The sequence below is a fragment of the Taudactylus pleione genome, unplaced genomic scaffold (genome assembly GCF_031769625.1).
Source record: "Taudactylus pleione unplaced genomic scaffold, aTauple2 ptg000012l, whole genome shotgun sequence".
NCBI lineage: Eukaryota > Metazoa > Chordata > Amphibia > Anura > Myobatrachidae > Taudactylus > Taudactylus pleione.
This window is the reverse complement of record NW_028284415.1, coordinates 6,577,623-6,603,519: the sequence shown is the minus strand read 5'-3', so window position 1 is coordinate 6,603,519 and position 25,897 is coordinate 6,577,623. Positions and strand designations below refer to the sequence as shown.

General features: G+C 46.5%; 1 protein-coding gene across 1 annotated transcript in view; it reads right to left on the bottom strand.

Moving 5' to 3' along the window:
* The window catches only part of LOC148542426 (ABC-type organic anion transporter ABCA8-like), a 246,241-nt gene that overhangs the window by 5,573 nt on the left and 214,771 nt on the right, over positions 1-25,897 (bottom strand). The window contains exon 34 of the mRNA XM_088468583.1: positions 13,816-13,910. Coding sequence (XP_088324709.1) covers positions 13,816-13,910 — 95 coding nt within the window. The remainder of the gene's footprint in view (positions 1-13,815; positions 13,911-25,897) is intronic.

The window sequence follows — 25,897 nt, the reverse complement described above, 5'->3', positions numbered from 1 at the left end:
GTGTTTTTAGTATCACCTAAAGTCACTAAAGGATAATTGAAGTAGAATTCGTAAAATTCTACTCCAAGCCCTAATTATCACTTATTTTTAGTAAGCAGATCGCATTTCCCATCATTGTAATGGGAAATGTGATCTGGCCAAAGTTACAAAAAATAAAGTGTGCAAAAATATCCAGGGTCTTCTCTGGTCACCGGATTCCTGCTCTGCTCTAACGGACAGAGCAGAGTCCGGAGTCGGCCCCAGTGATCAGCTGTGTGGTCTCACACGCTGATACACTGTAAAAAAACAAAACAAAAAAAAAAACAACTTACCAGAGTCCAGGGACCGGAGATTGGGGCTCCTGTGATGTCCTCCCTCCGGTCAGCTGGTCTCCCATCCTGCTCTGGTGCCTGTCGTCACCTGACCGGGTCCCAGTGCAGGATGGGATGTCAGCTGACCGTAGCCATGGAGGACAACACCAGAGCACCAATCACTGCAGGTAAGTGTAATTAAGGGAGGAGGGGGTCAAAGGGGGGGTCTGCGATCACGGGGGTGGGGCTTAGGGACGGCCGGTCATTGCATGTGCGGGCACTTGTCACAGTATTTTTAGCAAAAATACCATGATACGGCTGCGGAGGGAATTCGCAGGGACAGAGCTTTATTCGCAGGGACAGAGCTTTGCTCATATGATGGCCACACTGGTTGTTTAGCAATTCTCATACGTCTGACTGACCAAAAGGCTAACTTGTGGCTCTACAGCTGTTGTGAAACTACATGTCCCAGCATGCCCTGCCACAGTTTAATTATTGGAGAATATTAAAACTGTGGGAGGGCATGCTGGGATGTGTAGTTTCATAACAGCTGGAGAGCCACAGGTTGGCCAGGCCTGGTCTAGGGTTTGCACAACTCTGTATCTAATGGACCCTTAGGCCTCACCAGAAATCACAGCATAGCAATGTGAGCTCTGCTGCCAAGAGCCTGCCCAAAAGTTGTATGAAGCAGGGGAAACCTCTATTTTGTGACAGTTCTTCCCCCCCCACACACGCACTTAGGTATGGACACCAAATACTCCACAAATGGTTTGTCAGGATATTTTCTATGAAATTCATTAAGAAGGCATAGGGCATGGTTTTTTTTGTTCCAATGCAGCTTACCATCCTACCGCCCACTCCCTGCTTCACCATCAGTGGGGTGGACATCCCTCATCCACCCGTTACCTGCTGCTGCTGATGTCTTCCTGGCCACGGTGCTGCCCACGATGGTGGCCATCCTGGGGAGGGCTGAGCTGGGGAGTACACCCCCTGGCCTGGGGGAGGTCATGTCCAAAGAGGACACGGGTGGATGGGCTCCAGATAATGACCCCTGCATCGGCTGATTGCCCCAGCATGGAGCTCCACGTTGAGTTACTGGGACCCCACCATCGTCCCGGGCTGCTGGTGTGGTACACAGTGGGTGTAATCTTGGATTTCCACTGCTGTCTGAGATCTGCTGTCTGGACCCCTGTTCCCACCTTGTTCCCGGATTGTGCCTGCTTCTGGATCCCCTCTCCTGCTCGCAGCCCTCCTGATCCACTCCTGGCTCAACTCCCCATGCAAGCCGCTGGACCTCTTGAACAGGGCCATACTGAGCGATGCAGCGTGGTGACTCCTCAAATGGACCCGGTGTTGTGGTCACCAAATTGCGAGGCTTGTTGCAATTTGCTCTATTATTGTTTGTCTTTTCTTATAATCTTAGATTCATCTTTCATTTTACGTTGTTATTTTGCTGTCACCATTGACTTAATACTGCAATTTTATGTCTCCGTATTCAACCTTTTATTTTCTCTACTTGGATATTATGCGAGTTGCGCATCCTGTCAGATCTAATCTACGCAGTGCGCCCAAGATGGCTGCCTCGGATGGTACCATCATGGGCGGGATGAGGAAAACGTGGATCTATTCAATTCACACAGTGCATACCACACCACACAGGTCTCAGCAATCCCTCTGTAGTTCTTTGTATGGCTTATCTCACACACTGTAACCTTAGTAGTGCGCCCAAATAGGCTGCCTGTTGGCTGTGTAAGGGCCCTGCTCTTAGTTTTAATATGCTGCAACTTCCCCATTTTGTGTAATTTCTTTCAGGTGCTACCTATCCCACCCAGGGTAACCTATGTAGCGCGCCCAAAATTGCTGTCTCACCTGGTACCCTTTGCGCGTGGGATATAGAACAAGTGGAAGTTATTACCCAAAATAGCTACACCAATCCCTGCATTACATCTGTTATGTAATACTAAACCTGTGATAGGATCACTGGTAAAGTGGTCTGTGGCAGGTACATTTGTCCCAGATTCCTGTCTTTTGTGTTTTAAACCCCCAGAAGAAAGTCTGCAGTGTAGCAGGCTTGAGTTTTGGCTTTTTGAAAAGCCGGTTTGGGACCTGGGGGTTGTGGGTGAGAGGGAGGGCTCCACCCACGGCCACTCCAGGTTTTGGTTCTCGCAGCCTGGTAACAGGCTTGTTAGTTTTCCACCGGAGAGTGGCCAATATAAGCCTAGTGTGTTTAGGGCTGAGTGTCTCACCAGGGAGAGCAGGCAGGGAGTTTGCTCAGAGACACTTGAAAAACCTATTTGTGAGTACTGTGCTGTGCTTTGTTGCTGGCGAGGGCATTAGGCCCTGCCAGGTTCTGGTAGTGAGGGAACTACCTGTGAAGTTAGTGCCCCGACAGGGCTAGGATTTATATTTATGTTTTCTTTATATTTCTGTCATTGTACAATAAAGACTGGCGCCGACCAGCTTGTACTTGCATCCAGACTGGTGTGCTGCTTCCCTGCTGCTGTGTGTGTGTGTAAGGAAGGAGTCCTCTACCCAGGAGAGGGACCCCCTAACCTAACTGTGTCACAATATGGTGGAGAATGCAGGCAACCACACACACTGAAGTTGCAGCGAGAGGAAAACTTTCCGTTTAAAAATTAAATAGACAGACACCCAATTTGTGAGTGTGGAAATAACACTGTGTCCTTGGAGTCCCATAGAGGAGGCATCAGCCAATGCTCAGAGAGGCAAGGTTCAGCTTCCAACCTACACCCCAGGACAAAATGGAGGACATTATTAAAGCCTTGCTCCAAGCTACAGCAGCTCAGCAGGAAGCTACCAGGGCTCAGCAGGAGACTAACAAACTTCAGCAGGAATCTGCCAGGCAACAACAGGTCGCCATCGAGGAAACCCGCCAGGCCTTAGCAGAAAACCGCCAGGCCTTAGCGGAAAACAGCCAGGCCATAAAAGAGGTGGTACAGCACCTGGTCGCCCGGCCCAGAGATGTTAATACTGGTCCTCCCACCACCACTCACTCCGTACGAGCCAGTCACTTCCTTCAAAATATGACTTCGGGCGATGATGTGGAGGCCTATCTCGCCGCATTTGAAAGAACGGCCGAAAGGGAGAGTTGGCCCCAGGAGCAGTGGGCAAGTCTGGTGGCACCTTTTTTGTCTGGGGAGCCACAAAAAGCATATTTCGACTTATGCCTGGCTGATGCCAAGGACTATAAAAAACTAAAACAGGAGATCCTAACTCGCTTGGGAGTCACCACCTTTGTTCGTGCCCAACGGGTCCACCGCTGGGAGTTCCATATGGACAAGCCTCCACGTTCACAGATGCATGACCTCGTCCATCTGTCCTCAAAATGGCTACAGCCCGAGATGCTGACGGGACCACAGATCGTGGAAAGGGTCATGATGGACCGGTACCTGCGATCATTACCCGCGACTCTGCGCAAGTGGGAGAGCCAAGCAGACCCTAAGACCGTGGACCAGTTGGTTGAGCTAGTGGAGAGGTACGTGGCGGCTGAGGAGCTGATGAGTATGCCCCACCGAGCTCCGATGGCGCACCGGCGAACTCTCAGAGACACTGGTAAGACTGTTCCAGGGGAGAAGGGTGCTGGGCGGTGGAATGTACCTAAGACTGAGGGTGTAGAACCTGGAGACAGGCCTGCCAGGCCGGGAAGGTTCTTCCCCCGTAAACGACTAGACATTAATATGACTCAGTGTTTCCGATGTGGTGGCTTCGGCCATATTGCCGCTAATTGTGCACTTACAACTGAACCTATGCAATGTGATACTGCTCATGTCTACCGCAGGGGGTCTTTCTTTGCACAGATAGCCTGTACGGCTGACCGGCAGGCTGAGACTGATAAGCACATGTGTGTACTCACTGTAGATGGCAACCGAGTAGAGGCACTGTTAGACTCTGGTAGCTTGGTGACACTTATAAAAGCGGAGCTGGTGAACCCCTTGAGGCATACAGGGAAAACTGTTGGTGTGACCTGCATACATGGGGATACTCGATATTATGTTACGGCCGAGGTGAACATCGAGACACCATGTGGCTCTGCTATAGTTTCTGTGGGTTTGGTGCATGGTCTGGTGTACGATGCAATATTGGGGAGAGACTTTGCTCACTTCTGGAAGTTGTGGGAAAGCCGTTTTGTTCCAGAGGTGAACAACCCCGATCCATTTGAGAAGGTTGTCGATGTAGTGGAGGAGGGAGTTTCTTCTGAGTCAGAGTTATTCCCTTTTTCTACTATGGTTGGCGAACTAGAGAATGCGGAACGTGACGGTGGCCCGCCAACTGATGTGCCTCCCATTGAGGTGGGAAGTGTTGTTGGGCCAGGTGATCGTCTGCCTGATTTAGAGGTCAGAAGAGAGGTCTTTGCCGTGGAGCAGTTGAATGACCCTACTTTGGTAAAAGCCAGGGAGAATGTAAAAGTAGTTGATGGCAAACCCGTAGACCCTGATAGTCCTTTGTCCTATCCCCACATGGCAATGTGTCAGGATTTGTTATATCAGGTGACTAAGAAGGGGAAAGATGTTGTGGAACAACTAATAGTTCCCAAAGCCTACAGAAGAACAGTGTTGGATCTGGCCCATGGTCATATAACGGCAGGCCATCTAGGGGTAGAGAAAACCACTGAGCGAATAATGCAGAGGTTTTTCTGGCCCGGGCTTCATAAAGAGGTATCTGACTTTTGCGCATTCTGCCCTGAGTGTCAGTATCATGCTCCCAGGCCACATTTTAAGGGTCCACTAGTTCCATTGCCTATCATAGAGGTGCCGTTTGAAAGAATAGCGATGGATTTGGTTGGACCCTTAATGAAGTCTGCCAGGGGACACCAGTATATTCTGGTCATAATGGATTACGCTACCAGGTACCCGGAAGCGATCCCGTTGCGCAATACGTCAACCAAGACCATTGCCAGAGAGCTAGTTCATGTCTTTAGCAGGCTGGGTATACCCAAGGAGATACTAACTGACCAGGGTACACCGTTTATGTCCAAAGTCATGAAAGAGTTACGCCGCCTGTTCAAAATCGAACAGTTAAGAACTTCGGTTTATCACCCCCAAACCGATGGGCTGGTCGAGAGGTTTAACAAGACGTTAAAACACATGCTTAGGAAAGTGGTCGACAAGGATGGTAGGGATTGGGACTACTTATTGCCGTATTTATTGTTGGCCATAAGAGAAATTCCCCAGTCCTCCACCGGGTTTTCACCCTTCGACTTGTTGTATGGGAGACACCCAAGGGGGTTACTAGACATTGCCAAAGAGACATGGGAGGGGCAGTCTAGTCCTTACAAAATGGTGATTTAGTATGTTTCTCAAATGCAGGAGAGAATTGCTGCGGTAGTACCGATAGTGAGAGAGCACCTGGAACAGGCTCAACAGGCACAGCAGAGGGTATACAACCGCAATGCTCGGTTACGCAGCTTTGCTCCTGGGGACAGAGTGTTAGTATTGGTTCCCACTGTGGAAAATAAACTTTTGGCTAAATGGCAAGGGCCCTTTGAAATCTTAGAAAGAGTGGGGCAGGTCAATTACAAAGTTTACCAGCCGGGGAAAAGAAAGCCGGAACAGATATACCATATAAATCTGTTAAAGCCCTGGAAAGATAGAACGGTACTGTCAGCCGTCCGAGACCCTCCAGTAAGTCCAGGGCCCTTAGTTCCCGAAGTGACAGTGGCAAAAACCCTGTCGGCAATTCAACAACAAGAGGTCAAGGAGTTTCTGATTAGAAATAGGGTGCTGTTCTCTGACGTACCTGGGAAAACCTCGGTCATTAAACATGACATCATCACTGACCCAGGGGTTAAAGTTAATCTAAAGCCCTATAGGTTACCAGAAGCACAAAGAGAATCGGTGTCGAAAGAAATTAAAAATATGCTAGAGTTAGGGGTTATTGAAGAATCACATAGTGAATGGTCAAGTCCCATTGTGTTGATTCCAAAGCCCGACGGGAGTGTGCGTTTCTGCAATGACTTCCGAAAGTTGAACAGTGTTTCAAAATTCGATGCCTACCCGATGCCAAGAGTGGATGAACTGATTGAGAGACTAGGGACGGCAAGGTATTTAACCACTCTTGACCTAACCAAAGGGTATTGGCAAGTACCGTTAACCGAGAGCGCCAAACAAAAGACAGCTTTTTCAGCCCCAGTGGGCTTGTTTCAGTACAAGATGTTGCCCTTCGGGCTACATGGGGCACCTGCTACCTTCCAAAGAATGATGGACAGGATTCTAAGGCCCCATAGACGGTATGCGGCTGCTTATCTGGATGACGTGGTCGTTCATAGTCCTGATTGGCAGTCTCACTTACCCAGGGTACAAGTAGTGTTGGACTCCATCTATAAGGCAGGTTTGACAGCCAACCCAAAAAAGTGTTGTCTAGGCATGGAGGAAGTAAAATATCTGGGATACACCATTGGCGGAGGCCTGATAAAGCCTCCGCTCAATAAAGTTGATGCCATACAAAACTAGCCACGGCCTCTGAATAAGAAGCAGATGAGAGCCTTCTTGGGAATTACGGGGTACTAAAGGAGGTTTATACCCAACTTTGCCACCATGGCAGTCCCACTGACTGACCTGACCAAAGGCAAACAAAAAGTCATGGTAGAATGGACTCCTGAGGTAGAGAAAGCTTTTCAGGAGTTGAAAGTAGCGTTGTGTTCCCAACCAGTTCTGATGACTCCTAATTTTGAAAGGGAATTCATAGTACAAACCGATGCATCAGAAGTAGGTATAGGAGCGGTCCTGTCCCAGAACAAGGAGGGTGAGGAACACCCTATTTTCTATCTTAGCAGAAAGTTGAATGTACATGAGAGAAACTATGCCACAGTGGAGAAGGAAGCGTTGGCCATAAAGTGGGCGTTAGAGGCTCTCAGGTACTACTTGGTCGGAAGAAAGTTCAAATTGATCACTGACCATGCCCCTCTGAAGTGGATGTCTGAAAATAAGGACAGTAATGCGAGAATTACAAGATGGTTCTTGGCGTTACAAACTTTAAAATTTTCAGTGGAACACAGGCCAGGAAGCCAGCTGGCCAATGCTGACGCGTTGTCACGCGTTCATTGTTTGGGGGCTTTAGTTGTTCCAACCCACAGGTCGAAACAAAGGGGGGGGATATGTGATAGGATCACTGGTAAAGTAGTCTGTGGCAGGTACATTTGTCCCAGATTCCTGTCTTTTGTGTTTTAAACCCCCAGGAGAAAGTCTGCAGTGTAGCAGGCTTGAGTTTCGGCTTTTTGAAAAGCCGGTTTGGGACCTGGGGGTTGTGGGTGAGAGGAGAGGGAGGGCTCCACCCACGGCCACTCCAGGTTTTGGTTCTCGCAGCCTGGTAACAGGCTTGTTAGTTTTCCACCGGAGAGTGGCCAATATAAGCCTAGTGTGTTTAGGGCTGAGTGTCTCACCTGGTAGAGCAGGCAGGGAGTTTGCTCAGAGACACTTGAAAAACCTATTTGTGAGTACTGTGCTGTGCTTTGTTGCTGGCGAGGGCATTAGGCCCTGCCAGGTTCTGGTAGTGAGGGAACTACCTGTGAAGTTAGTGCCCCGACAGGGCTAGGATTTATATTTATGTTTTCTTTATATTTCTGTCATTGTACAATAAAGACTGGCGCCGACCAGCTTGTACTTGCATCCAGGCTGGTGTGCTGCTTCCCTGCTGCTGTGTGTGTGTGTAAGGAAGGAGTCCTCTACCCAGGAGAGGGACCCCCTAACCTAACTGTCTCACAACCCCTGTGCCTTGTTTCTGATGTTGTAAAGCAACTTTGAGTCTGGATGGAAAAAAGCACTATATAAATAAAATTACTATTATTATGCACATTTGCAGACTTTATCCAAGAAAGTTCTTCAGGTCTGAGGCCCTGATTCAGCAAGAAACGCAATTGCAAAGCTGCATTCAGGCAGCTTTGCAATTGGGACCTTGCAATAATGCAAATGCAGCTGGAGGTGTATGACACCTGCATTTGTGATCCCAGCACTGACCATCGTGACCATCGGGCGGCCGGACAGCTGAGTAAACCTCAGCTTACTCAGCCTGGCCGGCTTGCGAGCTCAGGATACTGGGCTTGCCGCTCCCTGAAAACAGGGCGGATACGACCCCATTTCTGGGAACAGCGCCCAGCCCTGCCCATTTAAATGCCCCAGCCTGTCAATCAGGCAGAGGCATTCCAGGGCTAGCGTGCATGTAATGGGCCCCCATACATCTGCGATCCTGTGGTGCTGCAACCTGGCATCGCGGGATCGCAGAAATCCAACATGTTGGATTTTGGCAATTTGACGATCGCGATCCAAAAATTATCGCAATCCTTAAATGTCACCAATTTGACATGTCAAATGTCAGCGATCCGGCGACGGATCACTGAGCATCGATGGTGGACGATCGGAAATTTCCGATCGCATCCTTGCATCGCGACGATCTGTCACAGATGTATGGGCACCTTTAGCAGGACCCATTCTGCACACTCACAGAATGGGTCCTGTGCATGCGCAGATTCCTGATAATCGTGAATCTGCATTCAGCAGTGAACTTGCATGCACTGCTGAATTAGCCCCTGAGGCCCTTCCAATCAATAAGGGAGAGAAGAGCACACTGCGAAATCTTGGAATCTAAGATTTTGTTCATCTCAAATTCTTCTTGTTCCTCTACTACAAATGTAGCAGGTTGACGATGGAAAGAAGAAAAAAGGTTAATTCCTAGAGGTTTTAGTAATAATACATTAAACACATTTGGAATTTGCAGAAATATTGGAAGCTCAAATCTGAATGCCACAGGATTGACCACTTGGGAGATGTTAAAGGATGCAATAAATCACATCCCTGAGTGTGTTATGTTCACTGGAGTGCGGGTGGTCAGTAATAAAATCAGTGGATAGAGGAGTCCATGGTGTTTGTCCAATTGAAACTTCCACATAGTATGTAGGCAAATTACAAGGAAGATGACAAAAAAAAACAAGATGCCCACTTAGTTTATAAGCCCAAATACATGCAGAGGTATGGAAAGTGTTTCCGGGGTCTGCCGATTACCTAAACGGCAAAGCCCTAAATGTAGCAAAGGAAAAGAGTAGGCAGCACCTAAAAATACTCTAAAAGAAACAAATTGAAAGCTTAGTATTAGTATTGCGCTAATAGATTTCCAGACCGCAATCAATAAAAATATACAGTGATTTATTACTAGAGATGTGCGCCGGCCCTCGTGTTTTGGTTTTGGATCTGGATCCCCCCTGGTTTTGGATCTGGATTGGTTTTGCCAAAATCTCACCTCCATGTTTTGTTTTCATGTTTTGGTTTTGGATCTGGATTTTTTCTTAAAAGTATTATAAAAAAAAGCTAAAATCACATAAAATGGGCCTGTTTTTGTTCCTACAGTATAATTAACCTCAATAACATTTATTTCCAGTAATTTCCAATCAATTTTGACCACCTCACAATATTATTTGCTTCATCTACTTAAAACTACAAGGTTGCACCCAGCTAGCTGGCTGACTAAGCTAAGTGACACACTGGGTGGCACTAACATGTGGCAGTTCACTGACGGTGTCCTCAGTACATGGAATGGCAGTGCTGCGGTGCTGGCAGTGTCCTCAGTGAAGGGTACCGGTGATGTCGGCAGTGCGGGGGTGCCAGCGGTGTCTTTAGTGCAGGCTTGCTGGCTGTGTCGGCAGTGCGGGGGTGGCAGCGGTGTCTTTAGTGCAGGTTTGCTGGCTGTGTCGGCAGTGCGGGGGTTGCTAGCGGTGTCCTCAGTAGATGGAATGGCAGTGCTACGGTGCTGGCAGTGTTCTCAGTGAAGAGTACCAGCGGTGTCCTTAGTGCAGGTTTGCTGACTGTGTCGGCAGTGCAAGGGTGTTCTCAATGCAGGGTGCCGGCAGAGCGGGGGTGCCAGCGGTGTCCTCAGTGCAAATTTGCTGACAATGTCGGCAGTGCAGGGGTGCTGGTGGTGTCCTCAGTGTGGGAGTGTCGGCAGTGTGGGGGTCGCTGACGGTGACCTCAGTACGTGGGGCAGCAGTGCAGGGGTGCCGGCAGTGTCAGCAGCGGTGGTGTTGGCAGCGGGGGATGCTGCCAGTGGGGGTGCCAGCAGTGTCGGCAGTGGGGGGTGCAGGCGGTGTCAGACGGTGGGGATGGCCGGCGCCATCTTCTTTTTCTTCTGTGTTTTCAATGGGCTTAACGCTGAGACGGCTCTCTCAGCCAATCAGCGTTAAGCCTGCTCAATACAAAATCTCGCGACCTGACAGCGGAGTCGTGAGGTTTTGCCTCGGGTGAGGGATCCGGGGCAGGCAGGCTTCGCTTGGATCGCCCCGGATCCCTGCAATTCGGGTGGGTTCGGATCTCGGAGATCCGAACCCGCTCATCTCTATTTATTACACAGATAAAAATAAACATAAAATCACAGCTGATTAAATAAGATACCTCAAAAAGAGGATACATTTTGAAGTGATTAACCTAAGAAAACAACATGAGTAGGCCACAAAGTAGCACTAGCAGGTAGTAGGCAGTAATATTACTTTATATGGCCATAGAATATCTGACTTCTCTCACTGGGGGACTGTTAGATAAAATAAGCGCATCACAATGGGGAATAGCGCAATCCAAAAATGCCAATGAGACACCATACAGGAACCTCATCATGAGGTTCCTGTATGCTCACCACTCCCGCAGGATGGTCTCCAGATAGTAGAGTTGTTCCCCAGTGAGTTGAGTGGAGGTGGTGTGCTCAATGCTAGCCATCAGGCTGTGGCATGTGTCCATACCTGCCACCCTTAGTGGCATATTTAACAAACTAATTTAGCATTTTCGGGAGATACCTGCAACATTTCAGCATCACCAGAATGTATGACATGAGTAGCAGATATCGCAATAGCAGCCACCATAGATTCTATGTGGGCGACTGGGCAAAATTTTGTGATGTAAAGTATACCGGAGCTTGGCCCTGGTAGCTAACACCATCTTTAGATGGCGTTAGCCATTGTAGCCTACAGGCTACTCATTGCAGATTTTATCCCTGGTAATGGCTACTCGCACATGCACAGTCTGATGACCGAGCACGCGCAGTAGCACGCTGGGGGCCCCGTCACAGAAAGTAAAAGTAATCAAAATTATAAATGATAAGAAATTATAATTATCAAGTCTAAAACCTGATAATTAATAAACAGACCCCTTGGAGAGAGCTTATGTCGGCATTGGGTCTCTCCGCCTTAGCACATGGTAAGCTGTCTCCCCTAGTGTAGTTTATATGAGAGCAGTGGAGCAGATGAGCCGGCACACTCCACGCTGTGGGGGAGAGTGTATCTGTAACACAGGGGCCTATTCATCATTACTTAAAATTCTCTGGAGGTAATTAGGTTTAGAACTCGCATGGAGTTCTACGTAATTGGAGGAATTCATCATTCCTCCTCCCCATAACTATCTATTCCGAAAAGCTGTCATTTTTGCAATAACAGCTTTTCAGAAAATAGATAGTTTTCCCTGTCTACTCTACCTTACCGCAGCTGGAATCAGTACTGCGCATGCGCCACTTCATTTCAGAGAAGCAGCGCATGCGCAGCACTTATTACAGCTGTGCTAATTGAATATAATATTATTATTATTTTTATTACTAATTTATGATCTGCCCGCCGCTGCTTGCTGCTGCTGACGGGAAGCGTCTCCCCTCCGTTCCCCGTTGGCACTTATAAGTAAGCTTAATAATCGAAGAAGCACTTATAAGTGCCAACGGGGAACGAAGGGGAGACGCTTCCCATCAGCAGTAACATGAACTAGCAGGTGCAGAAAGTGCTGATGGAGCCAAAGCCTGAGGGACCTGGGACGCCGGAACCGGGAGCCCAAGGGACCTGCGCGGAGAGAGGGACGCCGGAACCGGGAGCCCAAAGGACCTGCGTGGAGAGAGGGACACCCTAATTGGGAGCCCGAGGGACCTGTTCGAAGAGAGGGACGATGGAACCGTGAGCCTGAGGGACCTATGCGAAGAGAGGGAAGCCCAAATCGGGAGCCCGAGGGACCTGCACGAAGAAAGGGACACCGGTACCGGGGAGCCCGAGGGACCTGCGTGGAGAGGGGGACGCCAGAGGTGGGAGCCCGAGGGACACGTCGGAGGGAGCAGAGAGACCTGAAGTAGGAACAGGAGCAACCTGGAGGACCTAGCCGATGGAAAGACCTGGAGGAAGCTGAAAGCTGGTAAGTACTGTCTCTTTCCTACACAAGCTGCCATGTAGACGATAGCTTGTGTACACCATCGGGGGCTATACGACACATGAGAGTGGCATATAGTAACACCATCAAATTCTGAAAATTCATAACTTTGGGAATTTGATGAATAGCCTAATTTCTACATCCCCATAAGTGTGGAAATTAACGCAGACGGACTTAACCAGGAGATATCTGTTATATCTCCTACGTTAAGTGTGTTAACGAATACCAAAAAATGGTAATTAAGGAAAAATTTCCTTAAACCCGTTAGTTTGGTGTTGATGAATAGGCCCCACAGTGAGCTGCTGATCCAAAGTAATGAGTGAAAAAGGGGGTGATAGTAGCACCTTTAACGCGTTTCTCTATTTCCCGGATAGTTTCCTCAAAGGATAAAATGCTGCAGATTATGATCTTATTTAAGAACAGGTAATCCAATCATATTGTTTCATTAAGTTACATTCGCCTGGTTCACTGCACATCTGCACAGTGGACCGGTTAAAAGTCACATGTAGAAATCTGCAATAAACATATAATTCAATACACATATAATCCAATCCTTTCACATCGCAAAAATAACCCGGGATATTGCCGGGTCGTCCCAGGTCGAGGTGTAGTGTGAATGCGCCACCAAACAAATTCCCGAGTCGAGCAACCTGGCATTTCAACCCTGCAATCGAGCAGGGCTGAACACAGGAACAAGTGCAGTGTGAACAGGCCCTACCCCGGTTATCCAACCTGGGACTCAGAAAATACCACTGATTGGATGTTCCTGGGTTTCACTTGATGATGTCAGCAGCCAAGCATACAGGCAGCACACTGCAGAGGTAGTATTCTGGCAGTCTGAAAGGGTTTAATACCACTACTGTCATTACAGTGATGGCTCATTGGAGTGATGAAGAAGTGAACTGTACACTTTGCTGTCAGAAGCTGCATCATATTCTCACTGGCTAAATCAAACAGCAGTAGAGCACAAACACTCATGAACTCAGGGTTACACAGTGGTAATCCATCAGCCATGATTCCTGCAATGCTGTGAGCAGTCCCCACCCCTCCCTTTTGTTCCCTTTTGTGATCTTATCTTTGAACCCGGGTCAGCCATGTAAAACCCTATGGATGTCATTAAAAATTTTCCTTTTTCAGGCTCACAGTGTGAACAGGGCCAACCCGGGAATAACCCTGGTCGAAGGTGCAGTTTGAAAGGGGTCTGACCTGGGCCGCAACTAGGTTTGACCCGTGTTCAAAATCTTGGGTCAGAGCTGAATTTGCGATGTGAAAGGGGTATTACAAAGGAGCATAAATACAATCCATACAATAAAGTATACCATTTGTTGTATCTCATCATATGTGAGACTCACCAGAGTCGTTGCTGGCCTTTTGGGTCCAAACCAGTTGAAGGTTCATCCAAGAGAACAATGGTTGGGTTACCTAGCATGCTGATGGCAAAACACACCTGAGAAAGGAAGAAAATCACTTTATAAATCTTCCTGTTAATCGCAGGTAACATGGAGAGGTAAGTGTGTGCAGGAACTGTCAGGTGTGGTGTATTACATTGCACATGTTTCTTAAGGCCCCTATACATCAGCAATTGATTGAAGCAATTGTGCAATTTGCAATCGATTGTGTATAAAAATCTTTCCCTTTTTCAATCGATTGCAGAATTGCCACAATCGATTGAAAAAGGGAAAGATTTTTATACACAATCGATTGCAAATTGCAGAATTGCTGCAATCAATTGCTGATGTATGGGGGCCTTTAGACTTGTGTAGATCTTGAAACAAAAAATCATATGATATTACAGTATACAATACAAGCTCAGTTAGTACTCCTTCATATCCATTCTTCTCTCACTTTTTGGTTGGAATAGAATATCGATTTGCCCCTCATAGATAATATTAATCAATTCATTAATCTGGTTCATGTAGATTAATTGATCAACAAAACTGCTTTTTCTTTCACTGCACATGGCCACATTCCCACAATGCAAACACATGCAAATGAACATTTGCAAAGCTTGGGTATGAAATCCTGGCGGTCGGGTCGCATGGTAAGTATTTTCCCTACCCCTACCCTAACCCTCCCTCTCCGTTGCCTAAACCTAACCCGCCCTCCCTAGTGCCTAAAGCTAACCTCCAGCTCCCCACACACTAAAACCAAACACCCCCTCCCTGGTGGCTAATGCTAACCCACCCCCTAATGCCTAACCCCGCTAGCTAACGCTAACCTCCCCCTAACACCCCGATATTTACCTTTGGGATGCAGATGGTCAGGATTCCGGCGCCGGTATCTAGACCATCAGCATCCCATGGCATATAGTAACCCTTATGACAGGAGAGGTATAATGGGCATGGGAAGGAGCGTTCCTCATGTAGGGTGTATACAGTTAGATGAGTTCACACAAACACACAGAGCCAGATCATGCAGACCAGCAGTTTTGCGGATATATGCGTGGGTGCACAGTTTGCAATGACTACAGGGAGTTGCAAATATAGCATGATGATGATCAGAGCCGTAACTAGACATTTTGGTGCCCTGTGCCAGAAAGAGTATTGGCGCCCCTCTCCCCCCTCCCCCCCATTTTTCAAATAGGGACATAAGACATGCCCCAGATAAAGGCCATGGCCTCAGGGGGCAGGGCCAGGGAAGAGATAGGGGAAGTCAGGCGCTGCTAGGGTTAAAAGAAGAGGAAGCTACAAGTAAGGATAATAAACAGAAAATTGACAGGCCCAGACAGTGCCCTTTGCCCTGCAGTGTCCTAGTAGAATCTCATTGGAGGATTACTGAGTGATCTGCACAGCTGACAACACTACCTATGCTCAGTGCACCTGTAACAGCTGATTAAGCAATTGTTTGTTTCTAGCAGTTTCTGCTGTGAGAGAAGCATTCTGAGATGTATGCTAATCATGTACAGAGAAGAAGGTTATAACTGCACTGAGCGCAATAGACCATGGATGCCTTACCTGAGTATAATCAATAACATTCTATATATAAAATTCTAAACAAAATAGTCATGGGGTGCTACTGGAATAGTATGCAAACCACAGGTAACTGGAGAGGAAAAGAAAATTCCTTAAAGGGCACAATCGAACAGAAATAAATAGATATTAGTAAATATTAGTTGGTCAAAAATATACATTTTATTGGTATACTTTAAAATAATAAACTCTTATTACTGACTTCAATAAATATAAACAAAAAAACAAGGCAAAATATAAGGAAAACCCAAGGAAATGTGACCCAAAGGGTAGTGCTAGCACCCCACCCACTCCATCCATGCACTGCCTCCCTCAGACTGAGACTATGACTGAGAGCTGAGAAAACAGCTTAACAAGCATATTCTGACAATAACAAGGGAATAAGTGTGGCACACCATTGTTTTTAAGCCATTTTTGGTACATACTGGGGCATATCCAATTGGGTGCGAAGTTTAGCGAGGTAAAAAACCTTGCGCCCCTCGTGCCCAATTTTGAGTATGCGTGCTCCCGATACCCATGGTATCCAATTAAAAAAAAGTGGTTGCATGGGTTTCAGAGCTGAAAACACACCGGAGCGTAAAAAAAACAAACAAATTACACTTACCTACCCGGGGGTCACCGCGGCTCCCAGTGGCCTCCTGTCCATCTTGTTACTGGGGAGGGGGCTGCTGTGAGTTCCAGGGGCTGCTGGGAGGAGCAGGGCTGCTGGGAGATGTAGTTCTCCTAGCACCTGTTATAGGGAGGGGGGGCACACATATGGAAGAATCACACACACCGTGGGTCACTCACACACAATAACAAAAAGTGGTTGCGGGGTTTTCAGACCTGAAAACACAGCGCCATGTAAAAAAAAATTGACACTTACCTGCCCAGGGGTCTCCGTGGCTCCTGGTGGCCTCCTCCCCATCTTTTCTCTGGGCAGGGGGCTGCTGGGAGGCTCTGGGGCTGGTGGGGGGATCAAGGGCTGCTGGGAGGTGTAGTTCTCCCAGCACCCGTTACGGGGAGGGGGGCACACACACACACACTCATGCACACACACACGCACTCACTCATACACACTTACAAACACTCACATACTCACCCTGCTGCAGAAGACCCAACTCTGGAGGAAGAAGACACCGCTTCGGAAGGTGAGTAATTAAGGACTAATTAAGCTAACTGGAAACTTCCAATTGCTTAATTAGTCCTCAGGGTGGGTGCCGCTGGGGTCCCAGAGCAAGTCCCGCTGATTTTTCCTGAAATGATCGATATTCGGAAAAATCATGTTTGCTCTGGAGGTGCAAGAAAAAAAGAAGCAGTGATTTCTATAGAAATCACCGCGTCCCAATTTCAGGCATCTTATTGGCCACCGGCCAGTGGGAGTCGCGGCTGCCTGGAAGATGATGGTCGTTCAGGGTATATGAACGACCATCATCTACAGATATATCTGCAGATCACTCGATCTGCAGATATATATGTATAGTGTGTACCCACCTTTAGATGGGGGAGCACAGTGGGATATGGAAGCACCACGTGGGATGGGGAGCTTATGTGTAAAATTTATATATATATATATATATATTTATATATAAAATATGCTTATGCAAAGGAGCTTACACCAGTCCCCATGCTGCTTAGGTTAAGTCCGTCGAGAATCAAGTAGCCAGCGGAGCCAAGCCGGCACAGAGAGGCAACAGAAGTTCCAGCATATGGCGAGCTGAGGAGTGTCGCTGACCCACAGAAAAGACAACCAAGCAGAGATGCCGTGGCAGGCAGACATATAATAAAGTAAGTGGGGCATGGAGGGACACTGTGAGGGCATGGAGGGACACTGCAAGGACATGGAGGGACACTTTGGCTCAGAGGTTCCCCAGAGAATCCACATTTAGGTAAGGCAGACTCGCAAGTGGCTAGCCTGTACCTGTCAGTGTCTACAGGGAGAAGAACTTACATTATCATAAGAGGCAGAACCACCAGTCATAAATAAAGGCCAAGGCCTTAGCCTTTCCTTGCCACTTTGTGTGGTGAAAGGCATATTGGCAATTTTATGTATTTCTGCAGCTAACTTTCCTTTTGATTTTCTTTCTTTACCACTGTAAAAGATTGCTTCTTTGATTTTAGATGCCCTGACTTAAGGCCTGTATGCCCTTGGGCATTGGCTTTAGTAGATGACGTAGACGGACTAGTATTGTCATGATTGGTGGCACTGGCAGCAGATCCAGCACTAGTATGTGGTTCCTGCTCTCCTCTCAACTGATCGTTCTCCATATCAACAAACACAAAAGATTTGGGGTACAACACACACATCAATTTGCACCAATTTTAAATATTTTACTGCGGTATCAATGACCTACAGTGTCACAATATTTTTATGAACACTGCGCTACCACTTACAGTGTCACAATCATTATTATGAATAAAACATTGCGCTACCACTTAGTGGCACTATATATTTTTTTTAATAATACACTGCACTACCACTTACAGTGTCACAATATTTTTTATGAATACACTGCGCTAATACTTAGTGTCACAAAACATGTTGAATATTACACTGCGTTTCCACTTAGTGTCACAATATTTTTTATGAATACACTGTGCTACCACTTACAGTGTCACAATATTTTTTATGAATATATTACACTGCGGTATTAGTGACCGACAGTGTCACATTACTTGTATGAATAATCTTACACTGCGTTATTACTGACTGACAACATCACTCACAATATGGCCAGCAGCGTCAGTGTTTTTGATACACTGGGGGGGGGGGGTACGACATACAGCATCACATTGTGGGGTACAGTACAAAAACATATTTGTAACTTTTTAAAATGTATTATTTATTTATTTTAAAACTTTTAGTTACTTTTGTTTTTTACAGCCCGTGGACGAACAGCACACTAGATAGACAGCACACCCTTTGATGGACAGCACAGCACACCCCTAGATTAGCAAAGGAATGATAAATAATAGTCCCCTGGACAGAACACAGCACACCCTGTCTGGATTGGACAACACAGCCCAGCAAAGCACACCCTTGCACAACCCTGTATTGGACAACACAGCCCAGCACAGCACACCCCTGTATTGGACAACACAGCCCAGCACTGCACACCCCTGTATTGGACAACACAGCACCCCTTGGACGAAGCACAGCCTGATAGCCCAGGATTCAGCGCAGGAACTTATATACAATCCAAAACCTGCAAGAATTCGACAGCGGGATGATGAAGCTTTGCCTCGTTTTGGGATCCGAGTCAGGTGGGAAAATCCGAGCAGGACACGGTTCCCGGCCTGGATCGTGAAGTTCATGTGGTTCTGGTTCTCAGAGAACCGGACCTGCTCATCTTTAGTTTTAACATACGTATTACTTTCCCACTACTTAATAGTCGATTAAGGGGCCCCAAAAATAAAAAAAATATCCTGATGGGTCATCATGTTTTAATTAACTTATTATTCTGGCAATAATGTAAAAAAAAAGAAAATTTTAAATAATGAGCATAATAATATTTTTATGTTAATTGAGGCCATATTAATTAATGATAGAACATAGAAGTACATCCATGGTACAAATTGAAATATAAATGCTGCTTCTATCATTAATTAATATGCCCCCCGACTAACATACAAATATTATTGTCCTCCTAAATTAAAATATTATTATTTTTAAACATTACTGTATTGTTCCTAAAAATAAAGTCTATAAATAATTATGGCTCATCAATAGTTTTATTATTTCTGGGGACCCTTAGTTTAGTATTAATTAGAGACAAAATACATATGTTTAACATTGTTCTTTATTATGTTCTGTGAGTTTCTGGCAAGTTTGTCCTCGTTTACCTGCCACAAATCGCTAAAACTCCCCGTCAATTTTCATACTAAGCCTCAGAATCGCCTTCTATTAAATCTGTCAACTTTGATTGAAAAATCTCACTGCGATTTCTGCCGAATGTAAACTCGGCAACCTACCCCACCGCAAACTGATTCGGGTTGGCTATGGGAGGCCGGTAGTCGGGATGCCTGCCGTCAAAACACTGACAGCAGCATCCCGATGCTTAGAATCCCAACAGGGGCTCCGTAAGTAAACTAATCCTCCCCCCTTCACCGCCTAAACCCTCCCTTCTTCCTTCCTAACACTCCGCCCTGCACCCTAACCCTCCCCGTTAGTGCCTAAACCTAACCCGCCCCCCTTAGTGTCTAACCCTAATCAACCCCCCGGTGGTGCCTAACCCTAAACCCCCCCCCACCCCCAGCAGCCTATCCCTAACCCCACTGTGGTGGAATAACCTAAACCCTCGCCACGGCGTAAAGCTAATCCGGCCCGCTATACTCACGTTCGGGATGCCGACTGTCGGGATTCCGGCATCGGCATCTCAAATGATGTCGGGATTCCAGCACCAGTGTTCTGGCCACGGGTAGGAATTCCGGTGTCGGGATTTCAACCGCTGGCATCCCGTGCACCAGCCAATTGACTATATCCCACTGGTTCAAATATAGATCTATATAGTTGCCGCAATGTGTGTGCCTGTGCATAGTGCAGCTCTCGCCGGGCTGCGACTAGGCACGGCCAGCATTCTCCCCATTAAAGTCTATGGCATGCGTGTGCGTCATAGAAGCGGGCACACTAGTCGGTCATTCCATGCTGCAAAGCGCTCGATTCGTGGGATAGGTGAGCGCGGCTACATCTGTACCTCCAGATCCAGCACTGGGTAAGAGCTACAAGCTCTACTATTAATGTCTTCTGTTCACCCCCTACCCAGATCCTAGCCAGTCTAACTACTGCCTTCTCCCGAGGTGCTATATCATTCTGGTACCGTTTCCTATCTCCCCCTGACCTACCAGATAAATCCCCTATTTCAATAGTTCCCAAACTTTTTTGAATCACTGCACCCTAGAGCATCAGCATTTTTTTCCCAGCACCCCTTGGCCAAAAGTTTCTTTGTGAAAAAAATTATTAAAGTAAGTCAATTGTGCTTACTTATCATTCTTAAGGCCCCCATACATGGTGCGATATGCACCTTGCGACGCGACAGCCGATCCGATGTGCGACATATCGGGTGATCCCCACACAAGGAGCGATCCACTGTCCGACTGCCCGATATGCCGGCACCCCCCTCCCCCACCCGTATAGAGCTGCATGGGATCGTACATCGCATCCCCAGATCAAATTAACATGCAGTAAGATCTGGAGGTGTGATGTATGACCCCACAGGAGCGCGCACTGGCCGATATCATGCCCACACGGTACGATATAGCAGCGATATTGTACCAATCCGTTGGATCGGCTGTTATATCGCACAGTGTATGGGAGCCTTTAGGTACAGTTACTGTATTTAGTGGTGCAGCCACTAGCACTGATTTGCCTATCATCTTGACAAAAAGTAATTTGAATTGGTCCTGGACCACCAACCTATGGCATCCCTGCATGTGCTCCATGGTACCAAGTTTGGGAACCACTGCCATATTCAATGGGAAGGAGACTTTCTACAGACCTTTACTCCAAAACAATGGGAATCTATACATTCTAATTCTTCTTATACTATGTCAAGGTGAACCAATCACACTGAAATTTACATTAAACTATTAGACTCTTTTGACTCCCACCAAACTTCACAGAGGGTGTGCCCACTTGTACAAAGTTTTGCTTGTGCCCCTGTAATATGGAAGGTACCAGTGGTGGCTCCAGAGGTGGGGCTGCAGCTCAGTCCAAAATTCAAATAAGTGAGTCACACCAGCTGTCATTTCAAACACTTCCAAACATCTCTGGCTGGGACTCAGTGGCAGTTGGTGTGGCTCCCCTATTTGAATTTTGGACTGTTGTGCAGCCCCACCTCTGGAGCCTCCACTGGAAGGTACCATTCTTCATGTCTTTTGGGACTGACCTGTTCTGTGCCCCTTCTGGAGGGAGGTATGTGCTCTTCTTATTACTGATATTTTAAACCTTACACTCCCCCCTGATCCAGTGCTGGCATTATTACATTGGTATCCCCTTAGTCAAATTGGACTGCTATGTCCTTGGACATATTTTGATATCAGCCAAGGCCACCATTGCCCAGAATTGGAAATCTTCTCTCACTTGTAAGGTAATTTGAAAAACTCACTATCACTTAGTTTAAAGAGGAAACTTTGGGGGTATCATATTCTACATACAGGTATGTGCCTTTCAGGCCCCCAGAAGGCTTAATCCAGCTCTGCATAACATTATAGCAAGTTAGACAAACTACTGCTCTCAAAATATTTATGTAATTGGTGTATTAAAGTATGTATAAGCTATTAATACACCTCATAGTCATATTATGCAGCAAATATACTATGTGTTGGTTTTGCAAAAGTGCTATCTTCTTGGTTGTTTTCACAGCGTTTTAGTGAACCTCCAATTTACTAAAGGAAAAACAGCTTTGAAGCCACCATCTTTTAGGACCCTCCTGCTAAACATCGCTGTCCCGATTTTTACAATGGAAAAGATAGAAACTGTCCAATTTACCAAATGGCAGTTGAGACGTGAAAGGCCATTCCTGTTTGGCTGGCCTTCTATTACATAGGCAGGCATACGGTACTTAACTCTTTCTTCGTCAGGGTGCCAATAGTGGATTCCTTAAAGTGCCAATGGATTCCTTAAAGTGCCAATGGATTACTTCGGATTAAGGGCCTGATTCAGCAAGGAACGCAGATGCTTATACGCACACAATTGTTGCATTCGCAGTGCGCATGCGCAAACCAGTCATTGCAATCGGGACTGTGATCGCAGTGACCATCACATCAGTGTTTGACGGGAAGTGCTATTTGTGGGTGCTTACAGGTGGTGGTCGGGCGAACACAGGTGTGCCAGTGCGTTTCACTTTCAACGCCCATTGCAAGGGTGTGCATAAATTATGCACTTCGATGGCCTACGCAGTATGAGGCCTGCTAGCTTGCGTGGTTGTTAGAAATTTCTGAGTGAGGTCAGGGCTTGTGCAAGTGTGCGTGAGGCTGCGATGGTACTCGATTGTACCGATGGTTTTGCAGTCTTGCTAAACATTACGGCTGTGTGCTAAGTAAAGTGGCCATCCTTGTGTTAGGCTGCGAGGGCATTGCGATCACAATGGATTAGCATACTATCGCAATTGAACTGCGTGTGTAATCGCTATTGCATATACAGTTGCATACAGTAGTGAATCAGCCCCAAAGTCACTTATAGTGGTTGAGGCACATAGAATTAGTATGGAAAGTGTTAAAACTTCCCCGTAATTGTGGTTTGTTAAACTGCTCAGTTATTGTTAGCGCTAGTTTAATACACCTTTAATCTCTTGCTATTTGTTATGTGAAAGAATGGGGAGGAGAAGGAGAGATTTTTCCACAGGAAGCCGCTGGTGGATTAGTGTAGGTGTTTCGTCCATTCAGATGTGCATCACCGGTGGGTTTCACAGCAAAACGCGATGTCCAGGAGCTTAGTAAATTTACCTCTTTGAATACAACATAAACTAACAATGCACAAGATAGAAACACACAGGATAAGCACATATTTTGAAGTGTGCAGCATATTCATATACAGTACAATATTTAAACTAACATTGTATATTTCACCACTATAAAGGAGTATTTTTTAAATTACCTATTATTAGGAAAAACATAGTTTAAAAAAAAAAAAAAAAGAATTAAAAGGATGGGCGAAGAAGGCATTTCTTTAATAAAAAACAAATTGATAAAAAACAAAACCCCAGACAATGCTGGTGACAACAACTAGAATGTTATGCATGTGGTACCAATGCCACTTTCTGTCTCTAAGCAGCATTCTCAATATTTCTGCACTTGGCATAACTGTTGCACATATGCTGCCCATGTGTATTGGGCGATATCAATTTCTGCTTATCTCTCCACATGGGCGAATCACATTACTTTGCGTATGCTTTTTATGTAACTTAAGCTTGTTTTACTACCACCTCTGCCCCAGAGTTTGTGTTTATATAGGGGTGCTATTTTAAAAGTTGGGGCTACAATGCCTTTTACAGCAAATAATATAACTGCTATATCCTTACATTACATTGGAGGTAACTGAGTATCACAGCTGACTAACAGAGTAAAATACAAAGTTATCAATAAACAAGAAAAGGGAACTACCTCAGTCCTTCGGGAACTGTAGGGAAGTGACCTAACTGAGCAGGCATGGCCACGACCCCTATAAAAAAAAGTATGAAAAAATATTAATTGTGACGCAACTCGCCAAACAGGGGTGTGCCATGTGCCCCTCAGGCTTGGGTAGATCTATGGGGGAGTGCGATCACACCCCCTTCTCCCTGCACATCAGGTGCAGGGCAGGCAGAGGAAACTGCTGCTATAAGCTCAGCAGCAGCAGCCCAGCACACGCTGCAGTTAGTCAGGGCAGGCTGCTGTCGCTGATCTCTGTAGATCTCCTCTGCCTGCCCTGCACCTGTTGTGTGGGAGGAAGGAGGGGAGCGATCACACTAATTGTGCCCCCTCTAGATCTGCCAGTAAGATGGGTCATGGTGGGAAGACAACAGACCTGCTCCCCAGTTGTCCCCTCCAACAAGCCCATGCCAGAGTCAGTAGTATCTGATTCACCCTCCTCCAGCTCGGTTCCCCTAGCAGTGTGTCTACTCAAGGGAGTGGTACTTCACGGTAGAAAGTGATGTTTCAGAAAACAAGATGCCAAGGATGAAAAGAGGAGCCAAAAGTGAAAATGAAAATAGTTAGAGGGTCAGAATCTAATAGCATGTGGGTGCTGCCATCTGAAGGCCATAGTCTAATGAGGAATGAATAAGCATGGGACGAGAGAGTAAGAGTACCACGGCAGGTGTTTGTCAGCTTTCAGACAAGTGTTAAATTACTTCCATATCTATTCATACTAGCACAACATGGTCCCTTTCCCTATGTTGATATCTATATTTTTTTCCCTATAATTCCCCACTATATTTTATATTTCTACTAATTGCTTATCCTGCCAACTGTGACCTATACAGTGTACCCCATATCACTGCCTCGGCTGGTACCTTCATGGGCAGAATGAACAACACGTAGAACTATACATGCAGTGCGTATCATCTAAGACACTTTTCATTTACCCATATATGTTTTACTTCTATGCATTGCTTATCTCACACATCGTAACCTATGTAGTGTGCCCAAGATGGCTGCCTCAGCTGGTTCTCTCATGGGTAGAGTGAACAATGCATGGTTTTGATTATTTTGTAAGTGTCATGGAAACCAATGGTTTGTGATCCATTCTGGGACCCTTGGGACTAGCTGAAGTATGAGTGTGGGTGAAACTGGGTGACTTGATAAGTTGCCTACTCATGCAGCAGGATAGGGTAGAATAGGAATGCTAGAGTGTCCTTGGCTAGTTGGCAGTAAAAGGTAGAAACTTAGGCCTGGAACCTGAACAAAGATACAGATCTGGAATCCCAGCCATGAGGGCCTTGAACCGATCGTACAGAACTCAGCCTAGGGTGCTCGGGAGAGGAGGGATTCCTTTATGGGGGAGGGAGGGGGAGAGTTAAAACAAGGACAGCCCAGTGCTGGTTCCTAAAATTTGGGGGAACCCTGCTTGTTTTTTTCCTGTATTTTTAGGAACCAGGACTGGCTGAGCAATCTGGGGCTGGTTATGCTTTTTTTTTTGGGGGGGGGGGGGGGACCCTACGTCATTGTTTTTAAGAAAAATTAACACTTTAGGTAGTTTACATACAGAAACATACACAAATCACACTGATCTGTGTATGTTTCTGCCAAACTCGCAGCTCAGGAAGTGGACTATTTGAAACTTCTATTTAGCTGCGAGTTTGCTACAATTACACCTGTGATTGTAATCACGATTCTTAGTAAATTCCCGAGTTGTATCTTTTTCATGAAAAGTACTTTTGAGTTTGGCCGATGGTGAGTTTAATCGAGTTTGCAATCTCACCCGAGTTTTTCAGTGTAAGAGAGAAATCTCTCCCGAGTTTATCATTAATTAATTTGCGAGTTGAAAAAATGCCTAAACTCACCAGAGATTGCCATCTCGACCAAACTCAAATCTTAGTAAATCTTTGAACTATGGGCCTGATTCAGAGCCGCTCGTAAGCGGCCACTCGTTCGCTCTGAGCGATGTTAGCACAACTGTGCATGCGGATGGTTCGCAATGCGCATGCGCAAACCAGTCATTGCGGTCGGAAATCGTGCGCTCGTAAAACAACGAGGGGCTGCTAATTTGATTGACAGAATGTACCGTTTGTGGGTGGTAACAGGGGAAGGTGCTTGAAAACGGGGGAGTGGTGATCCGAACGCAGGCGTGCCTAACGGTCAAAACGGCGTTTAATGGGAGTGCATAATTAGTAAAGGAGCGTCATCGACCTTGCCACTCGGTTGTCTTTTAGCCTGAACTGCTCGCAGTGATAGCGGGAAGTAAATCCTACCACAAGCACTGCGCCCCTTTTGATGTTCCTGATTAATTTAATAAATAACGGAGATGACGTGTGATGCGAACGGCAAAGGGGCGTCTTTACCAAATAGC